Raw genomic sequence first — 14,672 nt, forward strand, 5'->3', positions numbered from 1 at the left:
AGTCGCGAAGTCGTTGGTCGCCCAAGATGTTGTTGCCACGGCCAGACGTTGAGGTTAAGTTGGGTCGCGTATGGGGTCGCAGGCTCGAGCTGCATGAGCTAAGGCGAATTATAATGGGCGGGTTGAGCCGCCTGAACCGTGCGCTGCAGGAGCAATCGAGTTCAAACCACTGGTCTGGTGGCTGGCCGTTGGCGTCGACCCTGGCACGTGCATTAACAAAGCTGGCTTATCCAACTTTTTATTCACGACGACTGTCTGTGCAGAGAACGAAGAGCCAGGGTGAAGAGTGCACGGATTGCACAAATGTCGTGGTATATCCTCGAACATTAATATTTGTCTGGATAGAGAGTACTTAGGGTCGTTAACTACTAGGTACCTAGGTAGGTAGTAGGTAAATGCCGCTTGCATGGTTGCGTTTTGGTCAACATCGGCGTGCTGCTTGACAATTCGCCCAACTCGTATACGGCAGTTCTGAAAAGCTGAAGTGGTCTATTCCCTTGCGACATCATGTCGTTGTACAATGCAGTTTACAATATAAATACAAAGGCTATGTATGCTCCCTGCCCGTGCTCCCCCGCTTTCTAGATCCCCATCGGGTAATGCCTATATATCCTTCGTGGTCGCCTCATATCTGTTGTGCTGTTAGTCAAGCCTGGTTCAAAGGAGACAATGCTAGTCGTGAGAATCTAGTATGCATACCTCTTGCCTCGGAAAGCCCATACTCCCCAGTTTCCGCAACTGATATCCTGCGGATCCATGTCGTTCAGATCCCATCTCAAGCTTCGGAAGACATTTTCACCCGGTTCAAGCAGAATATCAAACTCTCCTTTTGATTTTTTGTGAACCCACTCAACATCGCGTTCCAGATCAAACTGCGTGTACCCAGTCGCGATAATTGGCACTTTGGTCTCCAAAAGAAGCGGCAATGTCTCCTCCCACTCGTGGCTACTTGCCGGATGGCCGAGGCCAGGATGGAACAGCACAAAGCAATCAAAATAGGGATCGTAGGGCGCAAAATGGCCGGTTTTGTGGATTGTGTGATAGTAGTCGACAATTGTGCTTATTTTCATCTTGTACCATACACGGTCTTCGACAATGGCACCAAAAGGATTCGAAGGAGTTCGTTCAGGCAAGGGGAATTCGTCGTCTCGATTAGCCATGCTTTCTGGTCCAATGAACACCAAATGGAGTCTTGAATCGGGAAAAAGGTGAGCTAATTGCGTCCAAGCTGCCCGAGGCAACGATGATTCTGCCCGCGCACCAAGAACGAACACCCTAACCGGCGGCGGCTCAGGGCGAAGTTGGTTCACCCCTGCACCTCTGCCAGTTCTTGGGGGGTGTAAGTTATATCTCAATGCTTCATTTTGTTAGATTAGATGCACAACAACGTTTTAACTGTGTAGCAAGTACGTACCACTGAAGCTCTTCAAGCCTTCTGGTGTCAGTCGCTCTCCCTTTTTGAGGCTGTATGGACTCAATTCATGCAAAACGCTGCCAATGGTGACAGGGTAGGTGAGGAGGCGCGTGATTTGTCTCATGGAGCGATCTGAGTTAACAGCCTCGAACTCCCTGGTGTACATAAAGGTATCCCAATTCGTCATATTCACTGCGGCCTCATCCATTTGTAGGTCAGGAAGGTTGCCCTCAAAGAATACACGGCCCGACCGCAAATCGTGGTCATCCTCGTTGATCTGCCGCAGAGTATCACAAATCTTCAGGTGCTCTTCATAGTGGTCCATCCAATGCTCCTTGCTGCAATAGACGGGGAATCCACAGTCGGGACACTCAAAGTCAACATGGGCAGGGGGCATGGTCCCAGTCGGTTCCCCGGAGTTATCAGGCTTTGGTGCCACGGTCGGAAGCTTCGTTGGTTTATGGTCAGGGTGAGGGCATTGCGCATGTTGTCTCATGAAAGCTGCACGGCGGCGGAACTCAGGGACCGGAGATGACGAAAAGGGATGAAAAAGATCATCTTGGCTAAGTCTCAGACTCGAAGTGGAAGGGTCCTTCTCCGGAGCTGCTGCCTCTGACTTTGATTCCGCGGTTGTTGTGAAGGTCCTGGAAGCTGAATTGCTCGGCGTGGTCCGCTTCGTACTTATCGATGCAATTGCTCCAACAGGCCGTATCGCCAGCTGTCCAACTCGCCCTACAACAGTCTGACTACGAAGCGACGCAGTACAGCGACCGCAAAGGCTCGAAGCCGCTCTGCGGAACATCGTCTCCATTATATCACCAGTTCGAGGCGTTAAATGGCTGGAACCGGTGGGTGAAGCATTTTGGGTGAGCTTACCAGACAGAGGTGGGCCGATAATTCGAAAGCTGTCGATCCACCCAGTTGCGCCGCATTAATAGTTCCTCCACCCACCCGGGCCACCAAACCAAAGTTTTGTAGCCCGTCCCACTCGCAACTATTTCCAAGCTTCAGCCAGAGCACCTCTACGCGAACTTGCGCTTCAACTCGGCAATTCAAGCCTCTTGGAGCCGCGCAGGCTGGACTGCGCCCAGATAGGACCATGGCGACTACTTCGAACATGTTCCTGTACTCGCTGACGGTCCAGCCGCCAAATAATGTCGTTCAGGCGGTCCTGGGTCAGTTCGCAGGCACCAAAGAGCAGCTCATCATCACTGGCGCTGGCTCACAGCTGACTCTATTGCGTCCGGATCCTTCCCTAGGCAAGGTCACGACCGTTCTATCTCATAACGTCTTTGGAATAATTCGGTCTCTCGCCGCTTTCCGCCTGGCGGGCAGTAACAAAGGTATGTCTTGAAACCTGTCATCGCCTGGTTTGTCTGCCAAATTGCATGCGGGATTACCAGCCTTGATACGCAATTGGCATTTTCTCTTCGAGCAGTCCCCCTTGAAAATGACAAGCCGCTAAAAGCAAATTCAATAGATTATTTGATTATTGCTTCGGATTCTGGCAGAATCACGATCGTCGAGTACTTGCCCGCCCAAAATCGGTTCAGCAGACTGCACCTTGAGACTTTTGGCAAGTCCGGTGTCAGGCGAGTAATTCCAGGAGAATATCTTGCGTGCGACCCCAAGGGGCGAGCTTGTCTCATTGCTTCCACCGAGAAGAACAAACTAGTATATGTTCTGAACCGAAGTGCACAAGCAGAGCTGACAATCTCCTCGCCTTTGGAAGCTCATAAACCTGGCGTGTTGGTTATTTCCATGGTTGCCTTGGATGTCGGATATGCCAATCCCGTTTTTGCAGCCCTCGAAATGGACTACTCGGAGGTCGATCAAGACTCCAGTGGCCAGGCTCTGGAGGAAGTCGAAACGCAGCTGGTTTACTACGAGTTAGATCTCGGTCTCAATCACGTTGTGAGAAAATGGTCGGAACCTGTCGATCCTACTGCATCCCTTCTTTTTCAGGTTCCCGGTGGTAACGACGGCCCCAGCGGAGTGCTGGTCTGTGGCGAGGAGAGCATCACGTATAGGCACTCGAATCAGGACGCGTTCCGTGTGCCAATACCGCGGAGAAAGGGAGCTACCGAGGACCCGTCACGAAAACGCATAATTGTCTCTGGTGTGATGCACAAGTTAAAGGGCAGTGCCGGCGCGTTTTTCTTCCTATTACAAACTGAGGATGGCGACCTATTTAAAGTGACTATCGACATGGTTGAGGATGAAGAAGGGAGCCCGACTGGTGAAGTGAGAAGACTTAAGATCAAGTACTTTGATACTGTACCAGTCGCCACAAGTCTCTGCATTTTAAAGAGCGGATTTCTCTATATTGCCAGTCAGTTTGGCAACTTTTCTTTCTATCAGTTTGAGAAACTCGGCGACGATGACGAGGAGCTTGAATTCAGCAGCGATGACTTTCCAGTTGACCCGCAAGCATCGTACGATCCGGTCTATTTCCATCCTCGACCTGCTGAAAATTTGGCCTTGGTCGAGAGTATTCCATCAATGAATCCGTTACTTGACTGTCAAGTTGCGAACCTGACAGGGGAAGACGCACCCCAAATCTATACTGTCTGTGGAAATGGAGCACGAAGCACATTTAGGATGCTAAGACATGGCCTAGAAGTCAATGAAATCGTGGCCTCAGAACTGCCTGGCATACCGTCTGCAGTGTGGACCCTTAAGCTAAACCGAGGTGAACAGTACGATGCTTATATCGTCTTATCATTTACAAATGGAACCCTGGTGCTCAGTATCGGCGAGACAGTAGAGGAAGTCAGCGATTCTGGTTTCTCTACAAGCGTTCCCACGCTAGCCGCACAATTATTAGGGGATGATGGCCTTATTCAGGTTCATCCAAAGGGCATTCGACATGTTCGCAATGGCAAGGTCAACGAGTGGGATGCCCCGCAACATCGGTCTATTGTGGCAGCCTCTACAAATGCCCACCAAGTGGCCATTGCCCTTAGCTCGGGTGAAATAGTGTATTTTGAGATGGATTCTGATGGCTCTCTTGCAGAGTACGACGAGAAGAAGGAGATGTTTGGCACTGTTACCTGTCTTAGCCTGGGCGAAGTACCTGAAGGCAGAGCTCGTAGCTCATTCCTTGCCGTGGGCTGTGATGATTGTACAGTTCGAATTCTCAGTCTTGACCCTGAGTCGACACTCGAAAGCAAGTCAGTCCAAGCATTAACAGCTGCGCCGTCATCGTTAGCTATTATTGCAATGGATGACTCGTCATCAGGAGGCTCTACACTTTATCTTCATATCGGCTTACATTCTGGTGTTTATCTGCGCACAGTTCTCGATGAGGTCACTGGTGAACTGACTGACACAAGGCAAAAGTTTTTGGGGCCAAAGCAAGTCCGGCTTTTCCAAGTTACCGTACAGGGAACTACTTGTGTTTTGGGTCTCAGCTCCCGGCCTTGGCTTGGATACTCCGATCCAATCACCAAGGGATTCGTCGTCACCCCGCTCAACTACGTAGATCTCGAATGGGGCTGGAACTTTAGCAGCGAGCAGTGCGAGGAAGGTATCGTTGGCATTCAAGGCCAGTCACTCAGGTAAGATATACCATCTCCGTTCCCCCCTTACCTGCTGAGCCAATATGATGAAACTTTGGGATCCTATGCTTTGAGCTATGAGGCCTATAATACGCATTTTTTCCAATTGTTCCTACTGAAATGGCGCTCATGTTACCAGCCCATACACCATTTTATTTTTCTATGGATTTGGATGCTAACAGCACTTAGGATCTTCTCTATTGACCGGTTAGGTGATACTTTGACTCAGAAGGCTATTTCTCTAACATATACTCCTAAAAAACTCATCAAACACCCAGAGCAGCCTCTGTTTTACACTATTGAGAGTGATAATAATACACTCCCACCTGATCTTCGGGCGCAGCTTATAGCTGATCCAGCCGTCGTAAATGGCGATACAAAAGTTTTGCCACCCGAGGAATTTGGGTATCCTAAAGGCAACCGTCGATGGGCGTCATGCATCAATGTGATCGACCCTGTCTCCGAAGAGCCGCAAGTTGTGCAGACGGTTGATTTAGAAAATAATGAGGCAGCCGTAAGCGCTGCTATTGTTCCCTTTGCTAGTCAAGATAATGAAAGTTTTCTCATTGTTGGCACTGGTAAAGATATCGTGGTGAATCCACGGAACTTTTCAGAAGCATACATTTACGTGTATCGTTTCCAAGAAGAAGGAAGAGAGCTTGAGTTTATTCACAAAACTAAGATCGAAGAACCCGCTTTGGCATTAATCCCGTTCCAAGGGAAACTTCTGGCTGGTGTCGGAAAAACCTTGCGAGTGTACGATCTTGGTATGCGGCAAATGCTGCGGAAAGCACAAGCGGAGGTAGCACCTCAGCAAATCGTATCCCTAAACACTCAAGGCAGCCGCATTATCGTTGGCGATGTCCAACAAGGCGTCACATACGTCACATATAAGCCTACCACGAACAAGCTCATACCTTTCGCAGATGATATCATTGCCAGATGGATCACGTGCACAACAATGGTGGACTATGAGTCAGTGGCCGGCGGAGACAAATTCGGAAACATGTTCATCGTTCGTTGTCCTCCAAAAGCAAGTGAAGAGGCCGATGAGGAACAATCTGGTCTCCATTTGATGAATGCTAGGGACTACCTCCATGGAACTTCCCAGCGTCTTGATTTGATGTGCCACTTTTACACTCAGGATATCCCTACTAGCATGGCAAAGACCAGTTTGGTGGTTGGTGGACAGGATGTGTTATTATGGAGCGGCCTAATGGGCACTATTGGTGTTTTCATTCCGCTGATAAGTCGAGAAGACGCAGACTTTTTCCAGAGCCTTGAATCACATCTCCGGACTGAGGATCCTCCATTAGCTGGAAGAGATCATCTTATGTACCGATCATATTATGCGCCTGTGAAGGGCATAATTGATGGTGATCTCTGTGAGCGATATACTTTGCTTCCCAACGATAAGAAGCAAATGATTGCTGGCGAACTGGACCGTTCGGTCCGAGAGATTGAAAGGAAAATCTCAGTGAGTAACTCCAAGTTGCCCTCACCGCCTAGTCGTGTTCAAGACGTGAACTGACAATCATTCCAGGATATCCGCACTAGGTCTGCTTTCTAATATATATGAACGCTTTCTGTTGGAAAAACAATCGATGTAATGTATGATATATCCTATAACATGCTATTTAGCTGGGAGACGGGGCGGCAGAGGCGTTAAGAGTACATTGTCAAAAGTCTCATGAATAGACTCGGGCATGGTGAACGGCGCCCTTGGCACGATGAATGAAGGATGAATTCAATACCCAGTTTCTGTTTGTTCAGAAGGAGAAACTACAGGATACACCATGTTACGCTCGCCAGAAGAACCCGAGGTTCTTCGTCCTCGTTATCGCTTTGTTGGCCCCACTTCTCGCCTGCTCCCGTTCCCACGCCTCGTCATCGAAGTACGCCTGTACTGAGGCGCCAAAATCATAGCCTGACTTCTCAAGATATATCTCAGCAATGTTGTAATCAGAGACTTTACAGGACGTCATAAATCGCCGTATCTTGCTCTTTCTCAACTCTTCGTCTTCTCCATCGATTGGCGTAGGCGAGAGACTAACGCCCCCTTTGTAGTATTCCCCTGGAATTAGTATTGTTTTTCTACCTTGTAGAAGATAATCACTCGTGATGTTGTTTGCCCGCCGTAGTGCTGCCGCAGGAACGCCATATCGAAATGACAATGATGTGATGCTGTCGTGGTCGTGGTTCAGAAAATGGAGAGTGTCATCGGCCATGCTCTTCTCATCCACTTCCGCATTTGTGCCCTCATTCTTTGTGGGTTGAGGTTCCGTGTCGAAGAGTGTATAGGGCGGCGGTCCGCTATCCACTGTTCGTGATTGTGAGACCAACGTATAAGATGGGGGATCCTTGAGTCCTTGGGGCAGAGGAGAAGGTGTACTGGATATCTGGCAGTACGGGCAGTACTGAGAGAATCTCGGGTTATTCTACATGTGCGCAAGTCAGTGCCTGAAGCAGGTGCAAGGCTGTGGCAAATATATATATGTCTGACCTGGATACAGCTGCCGCATATCACTCTTCCACAGCACGATACTATCCGGTCGTCGGGCATCTTTTCTGGCGTCGGCGCACCCCGTGATCGGAGGATTGCTGCGCAGGTTGAGCAAGACTCCATGCCGTCTGGGAGCGAATGAATCATGGTTGTCGTGTGAGTTGGCGATAACGGGCTGTTCGGTGTTGACGCAGTTGGAAGGCCTTGTGACCAATCACGTCATGATTTGGCCATCCATTTCCAAGGCTGTTGTTTATACCGGCAAAGATGGTCGCCCGGATTTGCGTGTTGGATTTATGTGCGCTACACTCCGCACGTATACCGTGATATCATTTGAAAAAGGGCACTTTTGGGTTTGAGTCTGAAAACGATTAAATCAGTTGGAAATGATAAAGATACATTCGCTGCTACATTTGTGCAGTGTCTACCAATTGCTACCCTAGCGAATTACTGCTTGACCGCACTTAACCAACAGCCTTTGAGGCAGACAAATTTTCAGAACAGTGATGCATAAACAGCCATATGCGAAAAATGCTACGCCTCATTAGGACCATCTGTTTATTTGATCTTGGCGGATCTCAATAAAAGATGGCATAGTGGAATATTCTGTAAGTAGTCCCTGCAACGGGTCATGGTGCCACTTTCTGCACATGGGCAACTTCCTATCGCCCTTTAATTTCGCGGAACGCTCCGAACGAAAGAAAGAATACACCATCTATATACATTTACCAATAGGCAAATATGTTTTGATAGACTGCCGGTTTGTCCCATTCAATTCGCCCGGGTACTGGAGGGATGGGCTGGAATTCGCACGTCTTCTTACCCTAACCCTAGAGCTCGACCTTATACAGAAGGCGGTGACGATAGTGCCTCTGCTCCTAGGCAGAGCAATGCCCACTTTACATCATTGGCACGTATACGGAGTACCAACTACTACATCACCAATGTCTTCCAGAACCCTTCACCTCGACAGGCTTCAACTCCAAAGGGTGGCTCACAACCTCCCGAGCAGCGAGAAACCTCGAAATGAGCAAGCCGCTAGCCTTCGGGCTCAATCTATCCAAGAAGCCAGGCGCGGCAAAACCAAAAACGACACCGCTTGGCAAGAAGTCCGCGTTCCGAGGTGACGATGATTCCGACAATGAAGAACAGAAAAGCGGTGCCAAATTTGAAAGGATTGATGGCGTTCTAGACGACTTCGCAACGACAGCACCCAAATCAGACACGCGCAAGAGTTCAAAACAAAAACCTGGCGCATTGACACAGCCTCCAAAGCTAAAATCAAAGAATGAGCCGAGTGCCATGTTTGGCGACCTTTCAAGCACTCTGGCTTCACGAAAGAACGCCCAAGCAGCAACAGAACTCGACGCAAGCATCTACGAATACGACTCCGTATACGATTCGTTAAAACCAAAGAAGGATGACGCGAAGCAAGACGTGGAACGAAAACCAAAGTATATGAAGAGTCTTCTTCAAGCTGCTGAAGTCCGAAAACGAGATGCGTTGATTGCGGAAGAAAAGAAGATTGCTAGAGAGCGGGAAGCCGAAGGAGACGAATACGCCGACAAGGAAAAGTTTGTGACGGAAGCATATAGGAAGCAACAGGAGGAGAATAGGAGGTTGGAGGAAGAAGAGAAGCGCAGAGAGGAAGAAGAGGCCAAGAAGAATGAAGGCGGCGGCATGTCGGCTTTTTACAGGAAGCTTCTTGATAAAGACGAGGCGAGACATACAGAACTTGTCAAGGCGGCAGCAGAAAAGGCCAAGGATGGGTCTACGACGGAACAAGGCGATGATGAAGAGGCTGATAGGGAGAAGTCCGAGGCTGATTTGGCCCGCGAGTTGAACGAAAAGGGCGCATCTGTCGCCGTGAACGAAGAAGGCCAAGTCGTCGACAAGCGCCAGCTCCTGAAGGGGGGCTTGAACGTGGGCGCCAAAAAAAAGGAAGAGGCTCGCAGAGAGGCTGAACGGCCCAAAGAGCCGGAAAGGAGACCTACGAATGGTGCTCAGTTTGGAAGGAAACAAGCAATGAGGGAGCGCCAGACTCGTATGATGGAAGAGCAGCTGGAGCAGTCTCTCAAGCGATCCAGGGAAGCTGAAGAATCGCAGCGCGAAGAAATTGAACGCGCGTCAAAGAGCCAAAAGACGCAAAGCGAGATTTCGAGTGCAAAGGAGAGATATCTGGCCAGAAAGCGGGCGGCTGAGGAAGCAAAGAAGCAGTCATCAGAGGGATAGACGTGAGATACCCAGCAATGTAATCATGAGAGTCATTTCTCTGGCCATGGGGACTGTTGTAAAATGGCGATGAGATGCGTGTGTTTAGTCTCTACAGAGACTACTTTGTTCTATTGTTTATACCCCTTTCCATGTGTCCATTCATCCAAATTATACAAAAAAAAAAACCGTCCCTCCCGGATATGCTGGGCTAGATAGTTGACCCGGCGAGCAGCTCCCATTCCACAGCAACGATGGCATAATATACAGTTTTCAGTAATCGCTGATACTCGTCTCGACCGATGAATTGAGGGGTATGCTTATTGGCTGGGGTTGTTTTGCTCCTGGCGTATTCTATTGATGTATGCGGCGTTGACTTGGTTCCACGCAGCCATGTATTTCTCCATGCATGTTGTCATGCAGGTCTGCTCGCCGCTGGACAGCGAGCTGCCTGGTTTGGGGATGCACTTCTCAAAGCAGTTCTCTTGGAGTTTCTAGAGAGAAGGCAAGTTAGCCAATGCACGCTAACAGACGAGGAACAAGGGCAAGTGTCTCGTGCTGCTACGCTCTTCTGCATACCTCAATCAGGACTCGGGCATTGGCCAGGTTAGCCTCAGCGAGGACCTGCTTCATAACAGACTGCTTTACTGTGCCGGAGTCCATTCTTGGTATCAGGTTTGTGCTGTATGCTGTAAGATATAGCGATGCGATGCGATGCGATGCGATGCGACGCGGGTTTGTGAATCGAGACTATCTTGAGGAACGCTTAGAGCACCTTGTCGCAACCCAGCTTGTCCAAAAGATCGGAAAAGCTAGAATGTGTGGCTAGTGCAAAGTCTCCTCAGCCGCACTAACTACCTAGGTAGGTACTTTATAGAACACTCCATCGGTACTCCCTATGGAGTACCCCGCGGCCATCTCTGCGTATTGCTGTGGCGCAGTCAAGCAGGGGGCCAAGTTAAGGCTGGGCCGAACCCCAGGTTGTCTTTTTGGCCCCGTGTGGAAGAGGACAGCTGTGTGCCAGCTCTCGGTCCTAATATTGGCCAACTCTCACCACGTAGCCTCCCAAGCAAACCGGTCGAGGGAGACCGGATACTCGACGCCTTGAGTTTGACGATTTCTCGACGGCTGTCCGATCATTTATTTCGATTCCTTTTAGTTTTTAATTCTTTTGCGGTCTCCCATTCACGAGTCGTCTCTGGCTTTGAGGCACGCCACACCATGCGGTTGTCATCAGTCCCAGCTGCCCTCCTGGCGGCCATTGTAGGGACTGCGCAGGCAGACCAGGTGTCTGACCTGAAGAGCATTTCGGTGTGTATAGAAAATAGTTTTTATGCCAATTGAAGATCAGGACTGACGCAATTGGGGCTTCGCAGCTACGAACACATAGCATCCAGCAGGTCAGTTCACGATACCAGGAGAACCTGGAGGGGGAATAAGCTACATGTCACAATATGCGAAGAGGAAACTGACGAAGAGGATTTGCTCACAGCCCTACCTCGACTCGGATATGCAGAGCCGTTGGTTCGATTTTGGAGGAGATGCCATTGTCCGAACCGATTCGTACGTTGCCTCAATCTTGCAGAAGGGGTTTTAGAAAGTGGCAAAAAAAAATCGAAACTAAACGGCATGAATAGTTATATTCGCTTGACTTCAGATCTTCCCTCTCAATCTGGATGGCTGTTCTCCCGTGTGCCTCTAACCGCCACGAATTGGGAGGTCGAAGTTGAATTCAAAATCTCGGGGAAGCACCAGCTCTACGGCGATGGCTTCGCTATGTGGATTACCAAGCAGCGCGGCCAGATGGGTCCTGTCTTTGGATCAGTTGATCGATTTGAGGGTCTTGGAATCTTTGTCGATACCTACAAGAACAACCGACCCGGCGTTGTGTTTCCCTACGTCATGGCCATGTACGGCGACGGCCACCGCTCCTACAACAAGAACGACGACGGAAAGGAGACCGAGCTGGCCGGCTGCTCAGCTCGCGGCATCCGACATGCCAGCGTGCCTACCAAGATGCGTCTCACCTACATCCAGGACAAGCAGCTCAAGCTTGACCTTCAGTACAGGGAAGAAGACGAGTGGACGTCCTGCTTCGAAGTGGACAACCCTCCTCAGATCCCCAACATCGCCTACCTCGGATTCAGCGCGGAAACCGGCGAGCTCAGCGATAACCACGATATCATCTCCGTCTCCACCAAGAACCTGTATAACAGCCCTGGCAGCACGACTGACCGAGCGGGAGCGAACAAGGGCCGACCAATCCATAACAATGTTGTCAAGGAAGGTAGTAGCTGGACCTGGTTTTTCAGCAAGATCATCCTATTCTTCGTTGCTGTTGGTGGTGTGTATGTGGGTTACACTGCTTACCGAGCCAAGAGCAAGAGCCACCGATTCTAAAGCATTTGAGCATTGCCGCATCGGCTCTCCTTTTCCATATGAGCGTGATGGGCGCAGGAAACTTGGGTGGATGAGTTCTGGATGGGAAAGGGTGTTCCTTTTTTTTTATGGAAATGACGAAGTTCGAGACGGGCTATCAAAAAAAAAGGGAGAATATAATATCACTTGCATGGGCTGGCAATTTAATTCCCTTTGTGGTTGGTTGCTGCCTCATCTGAGAAAGAGCCAGTGAAGGCTTCTTTGTTAAATAGTTGTGTGAGAGCGATTGGCAGGACCTACGGGCTGGAGTTTGAAGAGCAGTTCCATTGTATCCACATTTTGCCTCTTGTGTCCTTGAATGTGACTATTAGATTTACTTTTCGTCTTACTGTCGTGTCAGATGTAGCTGTCGAAACACGAGGAGCAGAGTTAGGTCTGGGGTGGCTGTGTGAAGTAGGTTCATGGTGCTGCCCTAACGCGGAAAGCTTGAAGCTTGCCAGCTGGCTTGGTGAGAAATGCGGCGTGGATACGAATCGGCTCCCTGAAGTTGCGTATCACGGAATTGGTCGCGCTATTGGTTGGACAGTTTAGTAATCAGATGTAAAATTTTAAGGGACAATACTCTTGTATCTGGGGTACGTGATGTTGCATGTCATCCTGCTATGGTATCTGTCATGCTGCTTATGAATTAGCCCTGACATAAGTATGCAAGCACGGAAGATGATGATTAACTAGAGTGTAAGAATGAGAGTAAGAAAGTATTTACCTGCCTAGGTCACACAGAACATGGAAAGGTTTGGATGCTTGGTCAAGCAATGGTTCTATCTGCCACTTGATATCAACGTCAAAGATCGCCGGTTGTAGTAGGAAAGCGGGCTACCATGCCCCACCTCGTCCCGCCCCTCAGGAAGGTACGTACTAAGGCAAGGGCGAACTCTCGATCATCATCGTCCTTGGTCCTCCCACTGACTTTATCAAAGACGAGTGACGAGGCATTGTATACAACTCAATTCATATCTAACATAAATCAAAAAGTAAGCGGGCCATTTAAAAGTTGTCTGAGGAGATTGCCGTGAGCAGGGCTGGTAGTCGAGTGCATTGTGCATTATCCAAGGCTAATGATTTTGACAGCCGCATCCAGAATGTTTTGCCTTGGGTGACTGACTTGTGTCGCCAAGTCGGCGGTATAAGGAGACATGTATAGGCAACTGAGCTAAGCTGTAGCTACAGAGTAGCCTTTTGAGGAATGGCTGGTAAGCCTTTTCTGTTGCCGCCAATTTTGTCTTCTCGTCCCTCCCAGGAGACCAACGAAGGGCGATCGAAGTCGATCTGGTGTCAGTCAGCCCGTGACCATCTGTAGAACTGTCAGCTCATGTTTTTCATCCCGAATTTACAGGGTCCTTTGTCATACTGTCCAATCATTTGCTTAACGCACACAGCTCTTCACCGCGGAGAAGTTGGTGACCCGGACGGTTTTGGCCCTCGACCAACCACCAGGATCCACTGGCTGCGACTTTGAGGCGAAAGTAGTGGTACTACCTCTAAATAAGTCTCGAGGAGATTGAAGAGGCGGATGTGTGATGCATTACTCCATTCAAGGTAAAGAAAATGGCGATCAAAAAGGTAGAATTATGCGAGGGAGAAAGGAACCTGTAGCTTGATTTGCGGTTTCACGACGGGCAACTGCTCCCAGATGAGCCAACCAAGCGCACAGTATGTTCGGGATACACCTCAAATGCCGACATACGGACAGTATTGTTGTGGCTTGCCCTGCGCAGGTTGGCAGGGCGCCAAGCTTCTATGTCGCTCTGACCTCTACGCTTTCCAAACCGCGAACCGAGCTCCTCCGTAGCTGTAGCTGGTATAAGATACTTGCCCATCGGTAGGTCAGAATGTATACGCTAATATGCTGTAGTAGATGATGGGTAGCGCTCCATGTCGATAGCCACTCGGAGTACCTGATGTACGCGAGTGCTTTTTGCCTCCCAGTGTAGCTCTTGGTCTGGCAATTGCTGGGCTACAATGCCATCTGTGCAAACCCGTGGTTCGTGTCAATATTTGAATTGTTCGCTGTATCGAGTAAGCTGTGAGTGCCTTCTGCGAGTGCCTTCTGCGAGTGCCTTCTGCGAGTGCCTTCTGCGAGTGCCTTCTGCGAGTGCCTTCTGTGAGCCTCCTTGACGTCGGCTATTGTCCTTTTGTTGCAGCGTATGCGTGCCCGGGGTCGTATCAAAGAAAGCCCAACCATCAACGTGACAATTGGCCAGTGCGTCTCTTTGTTTCGCTTGCAGCTCGAAAGTGCCGTTTCTGGTTCTATTTATGGCTAGTAACTTGTTAGTTGATGGACCTGGGGCAGAGCTGGCGTTGCTGGTCAAACCGAAGATCGAAGGCCAGCATTGATGTTGCATGCCAGTCGACGAGTAGTAGTAAATAACTTACCAGCGGCGCTAAAGGAGGGGCAAAGAACTATCAATTGATCTGCAAGCGTGGGTTCATGCCGAGCTGAGCTGACATGATGTACTCTGGAGCTGGTTGGCTGCTTCTGTGTGCGTGTGGCTTCTCCTCAATTCACGTCGACATGGAAGCTCCTCCTTCCAGCCGGCTGCCC

General features: G+C 49.6%; 6 protein-coding genes across 6 annotated transcripts; 3 read left to right on the forward strand and 3 right to left on the reverse strand.

Annotated features, from left to right (window-relative positions):
- Positions 1-317: 317 nt before the first annotated feature.
- On the reverse strand, positions 318-2,273 carry MSS51_1 (translational activator for mitochondrial COX1). Its single transcript, XM_007816798.2, has 3 exons — positions 1,415-2,273; positions 700-1,357; positions 318-631 (listed from the first exon to the last, which is right to left on the reverse strand). Exons 1-3 carry the CDS (start codon positions 2,223-2,225, stop codon positions 604-606), a joined length of 1,497 nt encoding a protein of 498 aa, XP_007814989.2. The 5' UTR covers positions 2,226-2,273; the 3' UTR covers positions 318-603.
- Positions 2,274-2,430: 157 nt separating this feature from the next.
- Positions 2,431-6,544, forward strand: RSE1_1 (pre-mRNA-splicing factor rse1; the record flags this gene model as incomplete). Its single annotated transcript, XM_007816797.2, has 4 exons — positions 2,431-2,757; positions 2,895-4,974; positions 5,164-6,451; positions 6,518-6,544. Exons 1-4 carry the CDS (start codon positions 2,514-2,516, stop codon positions 6,542-6,544), a joined length of 3,639 nt encoding a protein of 1,212 aa, XP_007814988.2. The 5' UTR covers positions 2,431-2,513.
- Positions 6,545-6,773: 229 nt separating this feature from the next.
- On the reverse strand, positions 6,774-7,624 carry J3458_007129 (uncharacterized protein; the record flags this gene model as incomplete). The annotated part of the gene is made up of 2 exons (XM_007816796.1): positions 6,774-7,412; positions 7,478-7,624. The coding sequence occupies 2 exons, from the start codon at positions 7,622-7,624 to the stop codon at positions 6,774-6,776; spliced, it is 786 nt and encodes a 261-aa protein (XP_007814987.1).
- An 879-nt stretch (positions 7,625-8,503) lies between these two features.
- On the forward strand, positions 8,504-9,709 carry J3458_007130 (uncharacterized protein; the record flags this gene model as incomplete). Its single annotated transcript, XM_007816795.1, has 1 exon — positions 8,504-9,709. The coding sequence occupies one exon, from the start codon at positions 8,504-8,506 to the stop codon at positions 9,707-9,709; it is 1,206 nt and encodes a 401-aa protein (XP_007814986.1).
- Positions 9,710-10,008: 299 nt separating this feature from the next.
- Positions 10,009-10,351, reverse strand: TIM13_1 (protein translocase subunit; the record flags this gene model as incomplete). Its single annotated transcript, XM_007816794.1, has 2 exons — positions 10,009-10,182; positions 10,268-10,351. 2 exons carry the CDS (start codon positions 10,349-10,351, stop codon positions 10,009-10,011), a joined length of 258 nt encoding a protein of 85 aa, XP_007814985.1.
- Positions 10,352-10,655: 304 nt separating this feature from the next.
- On the forward strand, positions 10,656-12,088 carry J3458_007132 (uncharacterized protein; the record flags this gene model as incomplete). Its single annotated transcript, XM_066119215.1, has 4 exons — positions 10,656-10,999; positions 11,065-11,088; positions 11,181-11,251; positions 11,326-12,088. The coding sequence occupies exons 1-4, from the start codon at positions 10,910-10,912 to the stop codon at positions 12,086-12,088; spliced, it is 948 nt and encodes a 315-aa protein (XP_065975852.1). The 5' UTR covers positions 10,656-10,909.
- Positions 12,089-14,672: the final 2,584 nt, after the last annotated feature.

The sequence above is a fragment of the Metarhizium acridum genome, assembly GCF_019434415.1.
Source record: "Metarhizium acridum strain ARSEF 324 chromosome Unknown scaffold_72, whole genome shotgun sequence".
NCBI lineage: Eukaryota > Fungi > Ascomycota > Sordariomycetes > Hypocreales > Clavicipitaceae > Metarhizium > Metarhizium acridum.